This window comes from Littorina saxatilis, linkage group LG2 (assembly GCF_037325665.1).
Source record: "Littorina saxatilis isolate snail1 linkage group LG2, US_GU_Lsax_2.0, whole genome shotgun sequence".
Taxonomy (NCBI): domain Eukaryota; kingdom Metazoa; phylum Mollusca; class Gastropoda; order Littorinimorpha; family Littorinidae; genus Littorina; species Littorina saxatilis.
Genome location: NC_090246.1, coordinates 101,979,900 through 101,993,946, shown reverse-complemented (window position 1 = coordinate 101,993,946; position 14,047 = coordinate 101,979,900). Strand labels below are relative to the sequence as shown.

General features: G+C 42.6%; 1 protein-coding gene across 1 annotated transcript in view; it reads right to left on the bottom strand.

The window, feature by feature from the left end:
• LOC138960375 (uncharacterized) overlaps positions 1-14,047 on the bottom strand; it is a gene marked incomplete at its 3' end in the record, with an annotated part of 161,910 nt that overhangs the window by 117,479 nt on the left and 30,384 nt on the right. The window contains 1 exon segment of the mRNA XM_070332272.1: positions 9,972-10,151. Within this exon segment, the coding sequence (XP_070188373.1) occupies positions 9,972-10,046 (75 nt within the window).

The following is a 14,047-nucleotide window of genomic DNA, read 5'->3' as shown; positions in this document are numbered from 1 at the left end:
ATCGTATCGTTCAACCTCCACAGTCTAGCAGAATTTAAAAATATTGAAAATATACAATTTGGGGAACAACAACAACAACAACAACAACAACAACAACTAAGCACTTGAAATAGCATGCGAGTCAAGCTCAGAGTTAATAACGTCATTTCCGGTCACTGCTCAGCTTCCGCACAAACCGACCATTCAGAGATATATAACAGGAACCACGATCAAATGTCTTTCCTTCCGCTGATACATTCGCTTCAGTAATTAATCCACTAACATTTAATGACCAATCTACAAGGCTACAGAAAAGCAACATTGTAAAAGCCAGCTTATTTCTACGTCCATCCAGGGCGTGCTTATCTTGTGGAAAACACAAACCCGTCTTAGTAATGTAAGTAACCACATTGCAAACATAAGTGCGGTGCGAGTTTGGATATTGTGCAAGTTGTTTTAATCCACTGAATAGTTTTTTTTAGCTGAAAGGGCACCGAACCTCAGAAGTTTACGTAAACCTGCTTTCCCTTACCCCCCCCCCCCCCTCCCGATCCCCTTTAGTTTTCATTTACCTCTACCTAACACCCCCCCTCCCCCCCTCCCCCCCCCCCAACCCCTCAAACTTCTTCCCCTTCCCCATGGCCTCGCCTCCATTTACACACGTTGCTGTTGAGGAAGCTTACGAGTCATACCATACTTGCGTAAATCAATATGTATTATTCCTTGCCCCGTCCAGTCAAATGTCTTGCTTGAAAGCTTACAAATAAGTGGTATATGCGGCATAATTGTAGAACGGCATAAGCATTCACTAATAACTGGCCAGCAAATACACTTTATGGTCAATCTTCATTCAATGAGGCTTGAAGCAAAACCTACGGACAACGACCCAGGATCACATATGGACTGGAGGAGGAGTGCGATGGCGAAACGGAAGGGAGGTGGGGGTGGCGGGGGGGGGGGGGAGGGGTGGTTAGGAGTGGTTGGACGGAAGGATAGGTATGGTTTGCCATTGTTTGGAAAGGTCGGAGGTAGTTTTATAAGAGCTTGAAAGGACGTCTTCTTCGTCACGGTACGGTCACAAACAGCAGGTCCGCTTGACAGAACCTTGCATCAAAGAAATTAGCTGGATCCAAACTCATAACCAGTTGCTTTTACTGCAGTCACTGGCGTAAGAAAGACTGTACTCGGCGAATATACGATCAACTAATATCAAATGGTCATGAATATGGATAAAATCATGCTGCTTGTTTTTAATTAGTGATACCCAAATAAAAAGGTAACAAGATGTTATTCGACCATGTTTCACAACGGTATCTGATGAACACACCCTTTTTATTAGCCTTAACGTGCGTCAATAATCCTCTATGTTGTTCAAGTATATAAGTAAAATGTGACGAAAACAACCACAGTACAGAGTACGTTGCTAAAATCGTCTTTCTACCAGCGACTTTCCTTGACCTTTTACGACTGTTTCCCTTGCATGGTTATTAAAAACATCTTCCTGTTCATTTCTTGGCTTCAGCTACACAGACGTTTCTGGATATTTCCAGTATCAGGCGATCACAAGACGTATATCTGGAAATCTGTTCTCGTCTTTTCTCCCCCAAAATAGTAAACCTTATTTCTGAACATGTGCCCTTGTTTGATTTTGTTCTTCCATCTTTCCCCTTTCCTCCCCTTTTTCATCTCCTTCTACTTACTAATCAACCTCCTCGGAGATCCTGTTCCAGCTAACCCGTTCGCTTTTTTCTGTTTCTTTTTCTTTTTTCTTCTTGCTAATTAACCGCCTCGGGATCACAAACCCACAGAGACCGGTTCCAGAGCGTCGTCTGAATGTTGGACGCTTTTTAAACATGCATTCCTACTCGTGTAAACGATTGTTAGCACCCTCTCAGATCTGCCCAGGCTATCACACGTGAGAAGAGCATCATGCAACGTGGACGTGGAACTGTTGGTTTTTTTTCTTCTTCATTTGCGTTCTTGGGATAAAACTCTCACGTATAGTCAGGATTTTTGGCACAAGGGGCCGGGGTTTTGCGTGTTTTTCCTCGCCATTTAGGCAGCCATACTCCGTTTTCGGGGGATGCATGCTTGGTTTGTTCGTGTTGTATGAAACACCAAACTCTTACATGGATTACAGGATCTTTTCCGTTAGCCTGGCAAACTATTGTCTTCAAAAAAGCACCTCTAGAATTGATTTGGGGGCATTTGTGAAGGGTATCAGGTGGCCTCACCAGCCAGGAAATTTCATTATTCCTGGACAGTGTACCATAGCACATTGATACAGTTGTATCGGATTTTTTTTCCCTCGGAGATTATTTTCTTTCCTCAAAAAAAAATCATCAGGTTGCCTCCGGAATTCGCGGATCCGAGGATCCCCAGCCTGTTTCGTCCATACTTTGTCTCTGCAGGGGAAGCAGTCACGCTATATATAATAGCCCTATATTGCAAGCGTGTGTCGGAGGTCGGAAGCAGTTTCGAGCTTTTGTCGCGTCGAGCTTTTGTCCGTTCGACTGTTGTCGTTGGAGCTAATATGTCATGTACCCCATGTGTTTAGAACTCCCACATAGCATACTACTTCTAACCTGCCCCCAATATAGCCTGCCCATTATTGGACCTAAGACGACGTTAAACTCAACCGGGCAGTCAGTCAGTCAAGCGTGAGTTTAAAGTTGAAGGATCACGATGATGTTACTCATGTGATGAAGTAGGTGAAGGTTTACTTGGGCAGGACGTGTATCTTGGCACAGTCCTTGCCGTGTGCAACATTCGGCTGACTTTCTCAGATCTAGTCCGAGTTTGACATGGGATACGGCCATCCCTCCATTCATACACACACCACAACACAGGTATGTGTCCACATGGAGGATGGTCTTATCTCATTTAGACACACACCACAACACAGGTATGTGTCCACATTGAGGATGGTCTTATCTCATTTAGACACACACCACAACACAGGTATGTGTCCACATGGAGGATGGTCTTATCTCATTTAGACACACACCACAACACAGGTATGTGTCCACATGGAGGATGGTCTTATCTCATTTAGACACACACCACAACACAGGTATGTGTCCACATGGAGGATGGTCTTATCTCCTCTAGACACACACAACAACACAGGTATGTGTCCAAATGGAGGATGGTCTTATCTCATTTAAAAACCTCCAAACATATGTGGTGCCGGTGTAACACGAGAAAATTACTCCCACGAGATTTTTACTCCGGAGTAAAAATTTCGTACGAAAATTGTACTCCCTTCACGAAAAACTTACTCCCCCATAACACGAGAAAATTACTCCCCACGACAGGTGTGTTCCGAGTCACATTTCGGTCGAAAATGTTACTCCCCTGACGAATAAATAACGAATAAAAAATAAAATTATTCCACCCTAACACGAGCAATTTACTGCCCACGCCAGGTGTACGCAACTTTTACTCCCCTGTCCCCTGTTTGTCTTGGTGGTGGAAGGGGTGGAGGGAGGGTAGCGCGACATTTGTTTGCGCGAGATCACGTATTGGCATTATCCCTTCGCCCGCATCTCATTTTCGCGTACGAGATTTTTACTGGAAATACAAAAATTGGGGAGTCAAAATTTCGTGGAGGGAGTAATTTTTTCGTGCCTTGGGGAGTTCTTTTCTCGTACGAAAGGTGTACTCGGAGTAAGAATTTCGTACGAAATTTTTACTCCGGAGTAAATATTTCGTGGAGTAAGAATTTCGTGTTACACCGGTAAACATGATCGCGTATGCGAGAAGAAGTGGTCATTTTAAGGATCTCCAAAGTCATACAATGCAGCCCTCGGCAAAAACAAATTCATCACCTCTTTCCATGATGGATGCACTGCACTGGCATAGACTGGGTGCAGCTGCAAATAAATCGAAGAGTGAGAAAGAATTCACTCTCTGTCGCGTCCGCTGTCAAATTGGATCAATCTTGTCTCCGAGCAGGAACACCGAGAGACATCACATTCTGGATATCGGCAAAACATTCCTTTCCCTCGTTGCTAAGGCGATTGTGGGAACAGGCCTCTACAATCCGAAGCACGATTGCAGGAACACCAAAAACTAAAAGTTCTAGTCTCGCCAGGACTTGGCAATAACGTTCCATGATAGTCTCGGCTAGGCCTCGACAGAAAAAAGGTCCCTGCGGAAAGGGCCTTGGTGTGTAGGTATCCCCTTTTCTACAATCAGAAACACGGTTGCAAGAGCACCAAGAAACATATTATCAGCTGGATGTTGGCAAAAACATTGGTTCGTTTGTTGCTCAAGGGGGTGTGGGGAAGGTATCGACGAACATGTGTCCACTATTCTGCAATTAGGAGCACAGTTAAGAACATCAAGAGACATTACAAGCTTAGTTCCATGAACTCCAAGAGACATCACATGGTTTCGGCGAAAGCTTAGTTGCATGAACTCCAAGAGTCATCACATGGTTTCGGCGAAAGCTTAGTTGCATGAACTCCAAGAGTCATCACATGGTTTCGGCGAAAGCTTAGCTGCATGAACACCAAGAGACATCACATGGTTTCGGCGAAAGCTTAGCTGCATGAACACCAAGAGACATCACATGGTTTCGGCGAAAGCTTAGTTCCATTAACTCCAAGAGACATCACATGGTTTCGGCGAAAGCTTAGCTGCATTAACTCCAAGAGACATCACATGGTTTCGGCGAAAGCTTAGCTGCATTAACTCCAAGAGACATCACATGGTTTCGGCGAAAGCTTAGCTGCATTAACTCCAAGAGACATCACATGGTTTCGGCGAAAGCTTAGTTGCATGAACTCCAAGAGTCATCACATGGTTTCGGCGAAAGCTTAGCTGCATGAACACCAAGAGACATCACATGGTTTCGGCGAAAGCTTAGTTCCATGAACATCAAGAGTCATAACATGGTTTCGGCGAAAGCTTAGCTGCATGAACACCAAGAGACATCACATGGTTTCGGCGAAAGCTTAGTTGCATGAACTCCAAGAGTCATCACATGGTTTCGGCGAAAGCTTAGCTGCATGAACACCAAGAGTCATCACATGGTTTCGGCGAAAGCTTAGCTGCATGAACACCAAGAGTCATCACATGGTTTCGGCGAAAGCTTAGTTGCATGAACTCCAAGAGTCATCACATGGTTTCGGCGAAAGCTTAGCTGCATGAACACCAAGAGACATCACATGGTTTCGGCGAAAGCTTAGTTCCATGAACATCAAGAGTCATAACATGGTTTCGGCGAAAGCTTAGCTGCATGAACACCAAGAGACATCACATGGTTTCGGCGAAAGCTTAGTTGCATGAACTCCAAGAGTCATCACATGGTTTCGGCGAAAGCTTAGTTGCATGAACTCCAAGAGTCATCACATGGTTTCGGCGAAAGCTTAGTTCCATGAACATCAAGAGTCATCACATGGTTTCGGCTAAAGCTTAGTTGCATGAACTCCAAGAGTCATCACATGGTTTCGGCGAAAGCTTAGCTGCATGAACACCAAGAGACATCACATGGTTTCGGCGAAAGCTTAGTTCCATGAACATCAAGAGTCATAACATGGTTTCGGCGAAAGCTTAGCTGCATGAACACCAAGAGACATCACATGGTTTCGGCGAAAGCTTAGCTGCATGAACACCAAGAGACATCACATGGTTTCGGCGAAAGCTTAGTTCCATGAACATCAAGAGTCATCACATGGTTTCGGCTAAAGCTTAGTTGCATGAACTCCAAGAGTCATCACATGGTTTCGGCGAAAGCTTAGTTCCATGAACACTAAGAGACATCACATGGTTTCGGCGAAAGCTAAGTTGCATGAACACCAAGAGACATCACATGGTTTCGGCTAAAGCTTAGTTCCATGAACACCAAGAGACATCACATGGTTTCGGCTAAAGGTTAGTTCCATGAACACTAAGAGATATCACATGGTTTCGGCGAAAGCTTAGTTCCATGAACACCAAGAGACATCACATGGTTTCGGCGAAATCTTAGTTCCATGAACACCAAGATCGAGACATCACATGGTTTCGGCAAAAGCTTAGTTCCATGAACACCAAGAGACATCACATGGTTTCGGCTAAAGGTTAGTTCCATGAACACTAAGAGATATCACATGGTTTCGGCGAAAGCTTAGTTCCATGAACACCAAGAGACATCACATGGTTTCGGCGAAATCTTAGTTCCATGAACACCAAGATCGAGACATCACATGGTTTCGGCAAAAGCTTAGTTCCATGAACACCAAGAGACATCACATGGTTTCGGCGAAATCTTAGTTCCATGAACACCAAGATCGAGACATCACATGGTTTCGGCAAAAGCCAAGTTGCAGGAACACTATGAGACACCACATGGTTTCGGCCAGAGCTCCGCGAAAACTTTTATTCGCTCGTTGTTAAGGAGATTGTGGGATATGCCTTGGCGTGGGTGTATTCTTTATCTACACCCAGAGGCTGGATTGTAGGCAAAGCTATCATAGATATTGGATTCTAAAGTTTTGATTTGAAAAGGTTGGCGCATATTTGTGAATGAGAATAAATGTATAGTTGTACAAGATGATCAATCACCATCTTCGCTGCGAAAACTATGGTAGTTTCTTCCGGCGTTTAACAAGCGTCAGACAACAATCACCAAAGCCTTTTATGTCAAATTTGATTTCCTTTTCCTTTTTTTTTTAAGGCAACCACAACCACAGGTCTCCCCCCCCCCCCCCCCCCCCCCCCTTGATACCCCCCCACCCCGCTTAAAACTCAATCTAGATTATTAAAGACATCAATACATAACACTCGGAAGGCATCCTCACTCAGCGTGCATTAGGCCAACGCATTTGACAAGGACGAGGAACGGAGAAAAAGAAAACAATACAAACTTCACTTCGGATATTTTCTCTCCTCCAAAAGCAACCCATTTAAACTACAACACTTAATGTCAACTAATCGGTGCATAATAATACAAAACAGAAATGTAAAAACAGGGTGCAACAAACAACAAAAATAGTAGACAATGTCAAGCAAACAAAGTGGGATGCATTATAGAAACGCCAAAGAAATTGTTTAGACTGACGAGCAACCAGTCAAAAACAACAACAACAACAACAACAACAAAAACAACAACAACAACAACAACAACAACAACATTTGAATAGAACATTGCAGATCGTTTGGACAACGGAGCACAGACATCTTAAAGCATGAACCAAAAAATGGTGAAACAATGATATAAACATCAGAACGTCGGGCAGAACATAAAAAACGTTTAACAAAACATCTAAAGATAATCAAAGACAAGTCAGATTGTGTGGCACCAATCGACAAAAAATGTAAACTATTCTACAACGTAAAATGACACAAACTGATCTGTAGCGACAGTCAGATCTTAGATTATGTGTACAGAAATGTCAAAAACAAATGATACAAACACCTGCACATTGAACAATGTGAACATAACAACTTGGAACCATACAAACACCTGCACATTGAACAATGTGAACATAACAACTTGGAACCATACAAACACCTGCACATTGAACAATGTGAACATAACAACTTGGAACCATACAAACACCAAGATTTGGAATATGACAGTACATATTATAACCTTCACGAGATAATGCCGAGCTATGAACCAGCCCCTTTGCCCTTGTATTTCGTGTGCAGAAAAGTGAACGATAGTTTATAAACCAAAGCAAGTGTGTGGACGGTATACGCTCTTATCCGCCATCGTATAAGTAGGTCCCATAACCAACCAGTAACGTATCCGTTCACCCTGCCACAGTGATAATACTCCTTCGCTCTGTGGTGAACCTACCAAGCATTCACTTAAAGGCACAGAAAGCCTCCCGTAAACCATCACAGATACTGTTAGGCTTTTACACACAGTACACACACCCTTTCATTTAAACACTCACCGCTTGAGAACATCCTAGGTGCCCTCCGTAAAGAGCGAGCAATTTTCAAAGAATTTATTTTTGCGTGGTTTATCTTACCCCTGAGCCATCGTGAACCCGTGTGATTCAGTTTCCCTTTTTCACAATGTTGTCGTCAGTTTGTAATTCGCTGTGAGCTTATCTGCAATAGCACGTTATTATGTGCCTCTGACTATGCACGAAACAAACGGCTGTGGTTCACAAGAACTCTAGCGATGGCTTTTGACTGTTCAGAGGAACTGGCGATAGGCATAAACCGTCGTCTGCTACAAGAACCACGACCTTGCGTGACCCTGCTTCCGGGCTTTTCTTTTTTCAAACTTTCAAAACTGATCTTGTCTTGATGAAAAAAGAATTCTTTTATGATTAAAGAATGTTTGTGTAACAAGCTGTCAATTTATTATTTAGATTTTAAAAGTTAGGTCTAGCGCCAAAACGTACCACGGTCCGATTGTGTGAGGAGACAATCCGCAAAATTAATTCTTTGAAAATTGCTCGCTCTTTACGTAGGGCACCTGGGATGATCCCGTTCGGTGAGCGTTCAAATGGAAGGGTGTTTGTACTGTGTGTAAAAGCCTGACAGTATCTGTGATGGTTTACGGGAGGCGCACTGTGCCTTTAAGCCTAAAGCAACCAATGACCAATGGACGTACATCAGTGCCGGTGTCACGAACTGAAAACTCTGCCTGAACAATCCTTCTCATTGGGGTCAATGCGCATGCGCTAACATGGGGAGATTAATCAGGTCGTGAACAACCTAACCCTAACCCTAACTCTAACCCGTTCGGTCAGAGGGTCGCATTTTTTAAGTCCAATATTGGCGCGTGCGCATTGACCGCAATGAGAAGGATTGTTCAGGAGAGGTTTCAGTTCGTGACACCGGACCTGTAGAAGCAAACGTCTCGGTCCCTTTACCGTCCGTCACGTCCAAGCACATTGACCCACGAAAGCAACCGTCTCCTCCGAAAATAATTGAATAACTGTGCTATATATATTAGCATATTTATTTAATCATTGTATTTATATGTATTCAATCATTATATAGATTATATTTTTTATATATATGTAATCATTATATATAGGTATACAGAAAAGAAGAATTTTGTTTTTACTTAAATAAATATATAAATAAATTAACTAAGTAATTAATAGATAAATAAATAAATAAATAACCCCAATCACCCATCCTCTATACCAAACTTAAAAAGCAACCAACCCTACAAAAGCATTTGGTTTGTCAGTTTTCTCAACGACCTTCACCTTGACCCGCGGGGAAGCATCCAAAATGGCCGCGTCGAAAATGGTAGCTCACCATACTCCATGGCATGCAACAGTTGTGGTTTGTTTCGAACACTGAGAGTGCATGAAAAAATGCATGCAATAAACACTCACTCGTAGGCTGGCTTCATTGGCACGAGTTTTCAAGGGCTTTCTACTGGACCGAGTTTTCGACAGAAGCGGCTCCGCTGCCTATATTTAGTTGGACGAACAAGGCACAAAAATGATGTTTGCAATGAAAATAGATATGACTTGAAACTACTTGAAAACTATTTGAAAAAGTAAATGCGCAAACACCAACATGAAAAAAATAGGTTCTTAGTTGTATGCGCCAAAAACAGAAAGGACGGGAGAAAGGGGAAAGGGAGACAATCAACACCAACAAGTAAAACAGAAAGGACGGGAGAAAGGGGAAAGGGAGACAATCAACACCAACAAGTAAAACAGAAAGGACGGGAGAAAGGGGAAAGGGAGACAATCAACACCAACAAGTAGAACAAGCAAGGAAAACAAAATGCACTTTATGAGATAATCTCAAACGTGTAAAAAAAATGTTAGTTTAAAGCTTGTCTTGTTTTTTTTCAGAGAAAGAAAGACAAACAAAATTAGAACATGAACTAAAAAAAAAACTAAAAGCTGACGAAATTAGTGCCCACTCTACATAAGCAACCAAAACAAAACGAAACATGACAACAACAAAACCAAAAAACGCACACACACAAAACTTCACGAGTCCAATATAATTGTATGATAGCTACTGAGTCAGTGAGTGGAAAAACAGGTCAAAGATGACCATCAACTGACCTTCAGACTGCCTTGGCTGGGAATCTGACCAGATGAGCCCTGTCGTCGGTTCTTCTTCTTGCAGCAAGGCATCATCTTGGCTTCAAGGGAAAGCAGTCAGTTACTTCGATGATATGACGAAGGTTTACGGAGTTGTCTTTCTTTCTGCGAAGATTCCCGTTGTTATTACAGTTGTTTTGGCTGCAAGGAATTAAATGGAATTTAAGGAAAAGTGAACGTTTTTAAACGTATGTCATCGTCGTCGTCATCTTCGTCGTAATCATCATCATCATCATCATCATCATCATCATCATCATCATCATCGTCATCATCACCATCATCATCAGCAGAAGCAGCAGCAGCAGCATCGTCATCGTCGTCGTCGTCGTCAACACCATCACCATCATCATCATCATCATCTTCATCTTCATCTTCATCATCATTACTCGAATCAGAATAATCATCCTCGGCAACAGCAACAGCAGCACTGAGCAGCGAACATACATTGAGGGACCGGTGAGGTAAGAGCATCACATGACTTAATCGTTTCCCCTTCTTCCCTTTACAAATAAAACCCTTTCTCCTTATTGTCAATGGTTCGGGTATTTTTCGCAGGAACTCCTTTCATTACCTATCTTATTTAATCATGAGTCTTCTCCTTGTTCCTGCTGCAAATGTCCATCCTTTAACTGAATTCACTATTCAGAAAAACGTTTTGAGACATTTTCATTTCAGTCAGTGAAGTACTCAGGACCGTTTGGCTTTGTACATGTCTTTACTTTCTTCTCTTTTTCACCCTCATTACATTTAGTCAAGTTTTGACTAAATGTTTTAACATAGAGGGGGGAATCGAGACGAGGGTCGTGGTGTATGTGTGTGTGTGTGTGTCTGTGTCTGTGCGTGTGTGTGTGTAGAGCGATTCAGACCAAACTACTGGACCGATCTTTATGAAATTTGACATGAGAGTTCCTGGGAATGATATCCCCGGACGTTTTTTTCTTTATTTCGATAAATACTTTTGATGACGTCATATCCGGCTTTTTGTAAAAGTTGAGGCGGCACTGTCACACCCTCATTTTTCAATCAAATTGGTTGAAATTTTTGTAAAGCAATCTTCGACAAAGGCCGGACTTCGGTATTGCATTTCAGCTTGGTGGTTTAAAAATTAATTAATGACTTTGGTCATTAAAAATCTGAAAATTGTAATAATTTTTTTTATATATATAAAACGATCCAAATTTACGTTCATCTTATTCTACATCATTTCCTGATTCCAAAAACATATAAATATGTTATATTTGGATTAAAAACAAGCTCTGAAAATTAAAAATATAAAAATTATGATCAAAATTAAATTTCCGAAATCGATTTAAAAACAATTTCATCTTATTCCTTGTCGGTTCCTGATTCCAAAAACATATAGATATGATATGTTTGGATTAAAAACACGATCAGAAAGTTAAAACGAAGAGAGGTACAGAAAAGCGTGCAATGCAGCACAGCGAAACCACTACCGCGCTGAACAGGCTCGTCAGTTTCACTCCGTTATGCACAAGCGGCGGACTACGGTCATTGTGAAAAAATGCAGTGCGTTCAGTTTCATTCTGTGAGTTCCACAGCTTGACTAAATGTAGTAATTTCGCCTTACGCGACTTGTTTTTTTCTTCCCTGAGGACTTAATGAACAGTCATCAAATAATGATCAAGAAAGACCTCTATGACAAAACAAAAATATAAACAAACCAGCTAAACGAACGAAAGATCGAACGAACGAACTAACAATAAACAAACAAACAAAACGAACAAACGAACGACCAACGAACCAACGAACGAACAAACAAACAAACAAACGCATGAAGAAACAAACAAACACACGAACAAACAAATAAACACAACAACCAACCAACAAAAACAAACAAACAAACAAAAGGAGTTTCACTTTCACTCGCAACTCACAGAGGGGTGTATTTTCCTTTACTGTGTTTTTTCTCCCCCGGCTTCCTCTCTGTTCGGATCATTCTATCTCGGCATGGTATGCACCCACTGTCTTCTACGTCTCATTATTACATTCTCGCGATGTGCACTGTCGCAAAGCATATACTCTTCCCGTCGCTCTTCCAATCAGTACAGAACGAGCACTGCGGGCAGTGTCTTCGTATACCCCTAACACCATTACATGTCAACTCCACCGTATGACGCCAAAATCAAAAGACGGTAAAATGCGCATCTTGTGTCAGTTGCAGTGACGCCAGCAAAAATAAATGTCAGTTTTCACTTGCCGTACGTTGCCACTGTTCTGGTGTTAGAGAGAGGGGACGGTAGGGGAGAGAGGGGGGAAAGTGGAGACAGCTATACAGACATAGACAGACAGACTTGAGACGGGAAGATAGACAGACAGACAGACAGACAGACAGACAGACAGACAGACGTACAGACAGACAGACAGACAGACAGACAGACAGACAGACAGACAGACGTACAGACAGGGATAGACAAACAGACAGACAGACAGCGGACAGACAGACAGAAACGCTGAGATACAGACCTACAGAGTCGGACAGACAGACACACACACACACACACACACACACACACACACTCACACATACGCACGCACACACGCACACAACCCCCCCCCACACACACACACACACACTCACACATACGCACGCACACACGCACACAACCCCCCCCCCCACACACACACACAAACACACACCAACACACACACACACACACCTGTCAAACGCTTAGCTTTAACATTATTGTAAAAAACAAGACAGATGTGTAACTTTTTCGGTTTAATGCAAATGTCTCACCCCCAGGATTTCTGCTTTCGCGTTTTTGCTGACACACAGCCACAGCCACACGAACACATTAATACAAACACCTGAACAAAAACGCGCACATACAGACACACACACACACACACACACAGACACATACACACACACACACGCACACATCCGTACACATGGTCACACACACACACAAACACACACACACACACACACAAACACACACACACTCAAACACACACTCTCTCTCTCTCTCTCTCTCTCTCTCTCTCTCTCTCTCTCTCTCTCTCTCTCTCTCTCTCTTACGCACGTACGCACGTACGCACCAGCATACCTGTCGAACTACTTACTCCACCCTCGTTTAACTCTATTGTAAAAGAAGACACGTGTGTGACTCTCAAGGAAAAATGTCTGTGTCTGTCTCTTAAAGTTTCTTTGCTTTCGCGCTTTTGATGACACTCATTTGCTCAACGTAAAAGGACCGTCTAGCGACACTACCATTAAACGCCTTTACTGTGTCGGCAACTGGCCCGGCTTCATTCCTAAACCAAGCAACGTCGACAGAGAGGTTCAGAATTCCACTGCCTCACCTTCACACGAATAGAAGACCCTGATATAAATCATGATTCTTTTTCATCCACAGGAGTTGTTTTCTCTGCCTAACTCGTCTTTTGGACTTATTCAGTACAATTCATGTTCTGGTATTTAGAGAGCATAATTATATTATAGTACAAGTTTCTGAAGAATCTGAAGAGACATAATGTTAATAACGAGACAAGCATACATAATATTGGCATAATATTATATTCGACCGACATCAACAAGTCTCAGCGATCCTTACATGTTGCGTGTAAAGAACGAAGAATTTATTTAAGCATCGCAAGTAAAAAAAAATATTATAACATAAATTCTTTTGAAGAACATCGCGGAGCGAAAGAGAGAGAGAGAGAGAGAGAGAGAGAGAGAGAGAGAGAGAGAGGGGGGGGAGAGAGAGAGGGGGGGGAGAGAGAGAGAGAGGGGGAGACAGAGAGAGAGAGGGGGAGAGAGAGAGAGAGAGGGAGAGAGAGAGAGGGGGAGAGAGAGAGGGAGAGAGAGAGAGAGAGAGAGGGAGAGAGAGAGAGAGAGGAGAGAGAAAGAGAGAGTACTCCCTTAACGTTGGTTCCAGTCAATATTTAGGCACACTTACCTAGCTACTTTTTCTGTCACATTAGATCAGTCAACGCAGTTTCAGGTAGATGTACAGCCGAGTCTCAGTGATTATTAAAAATAATGGTCGAAGTTAGCGGATCATGAAAAATGC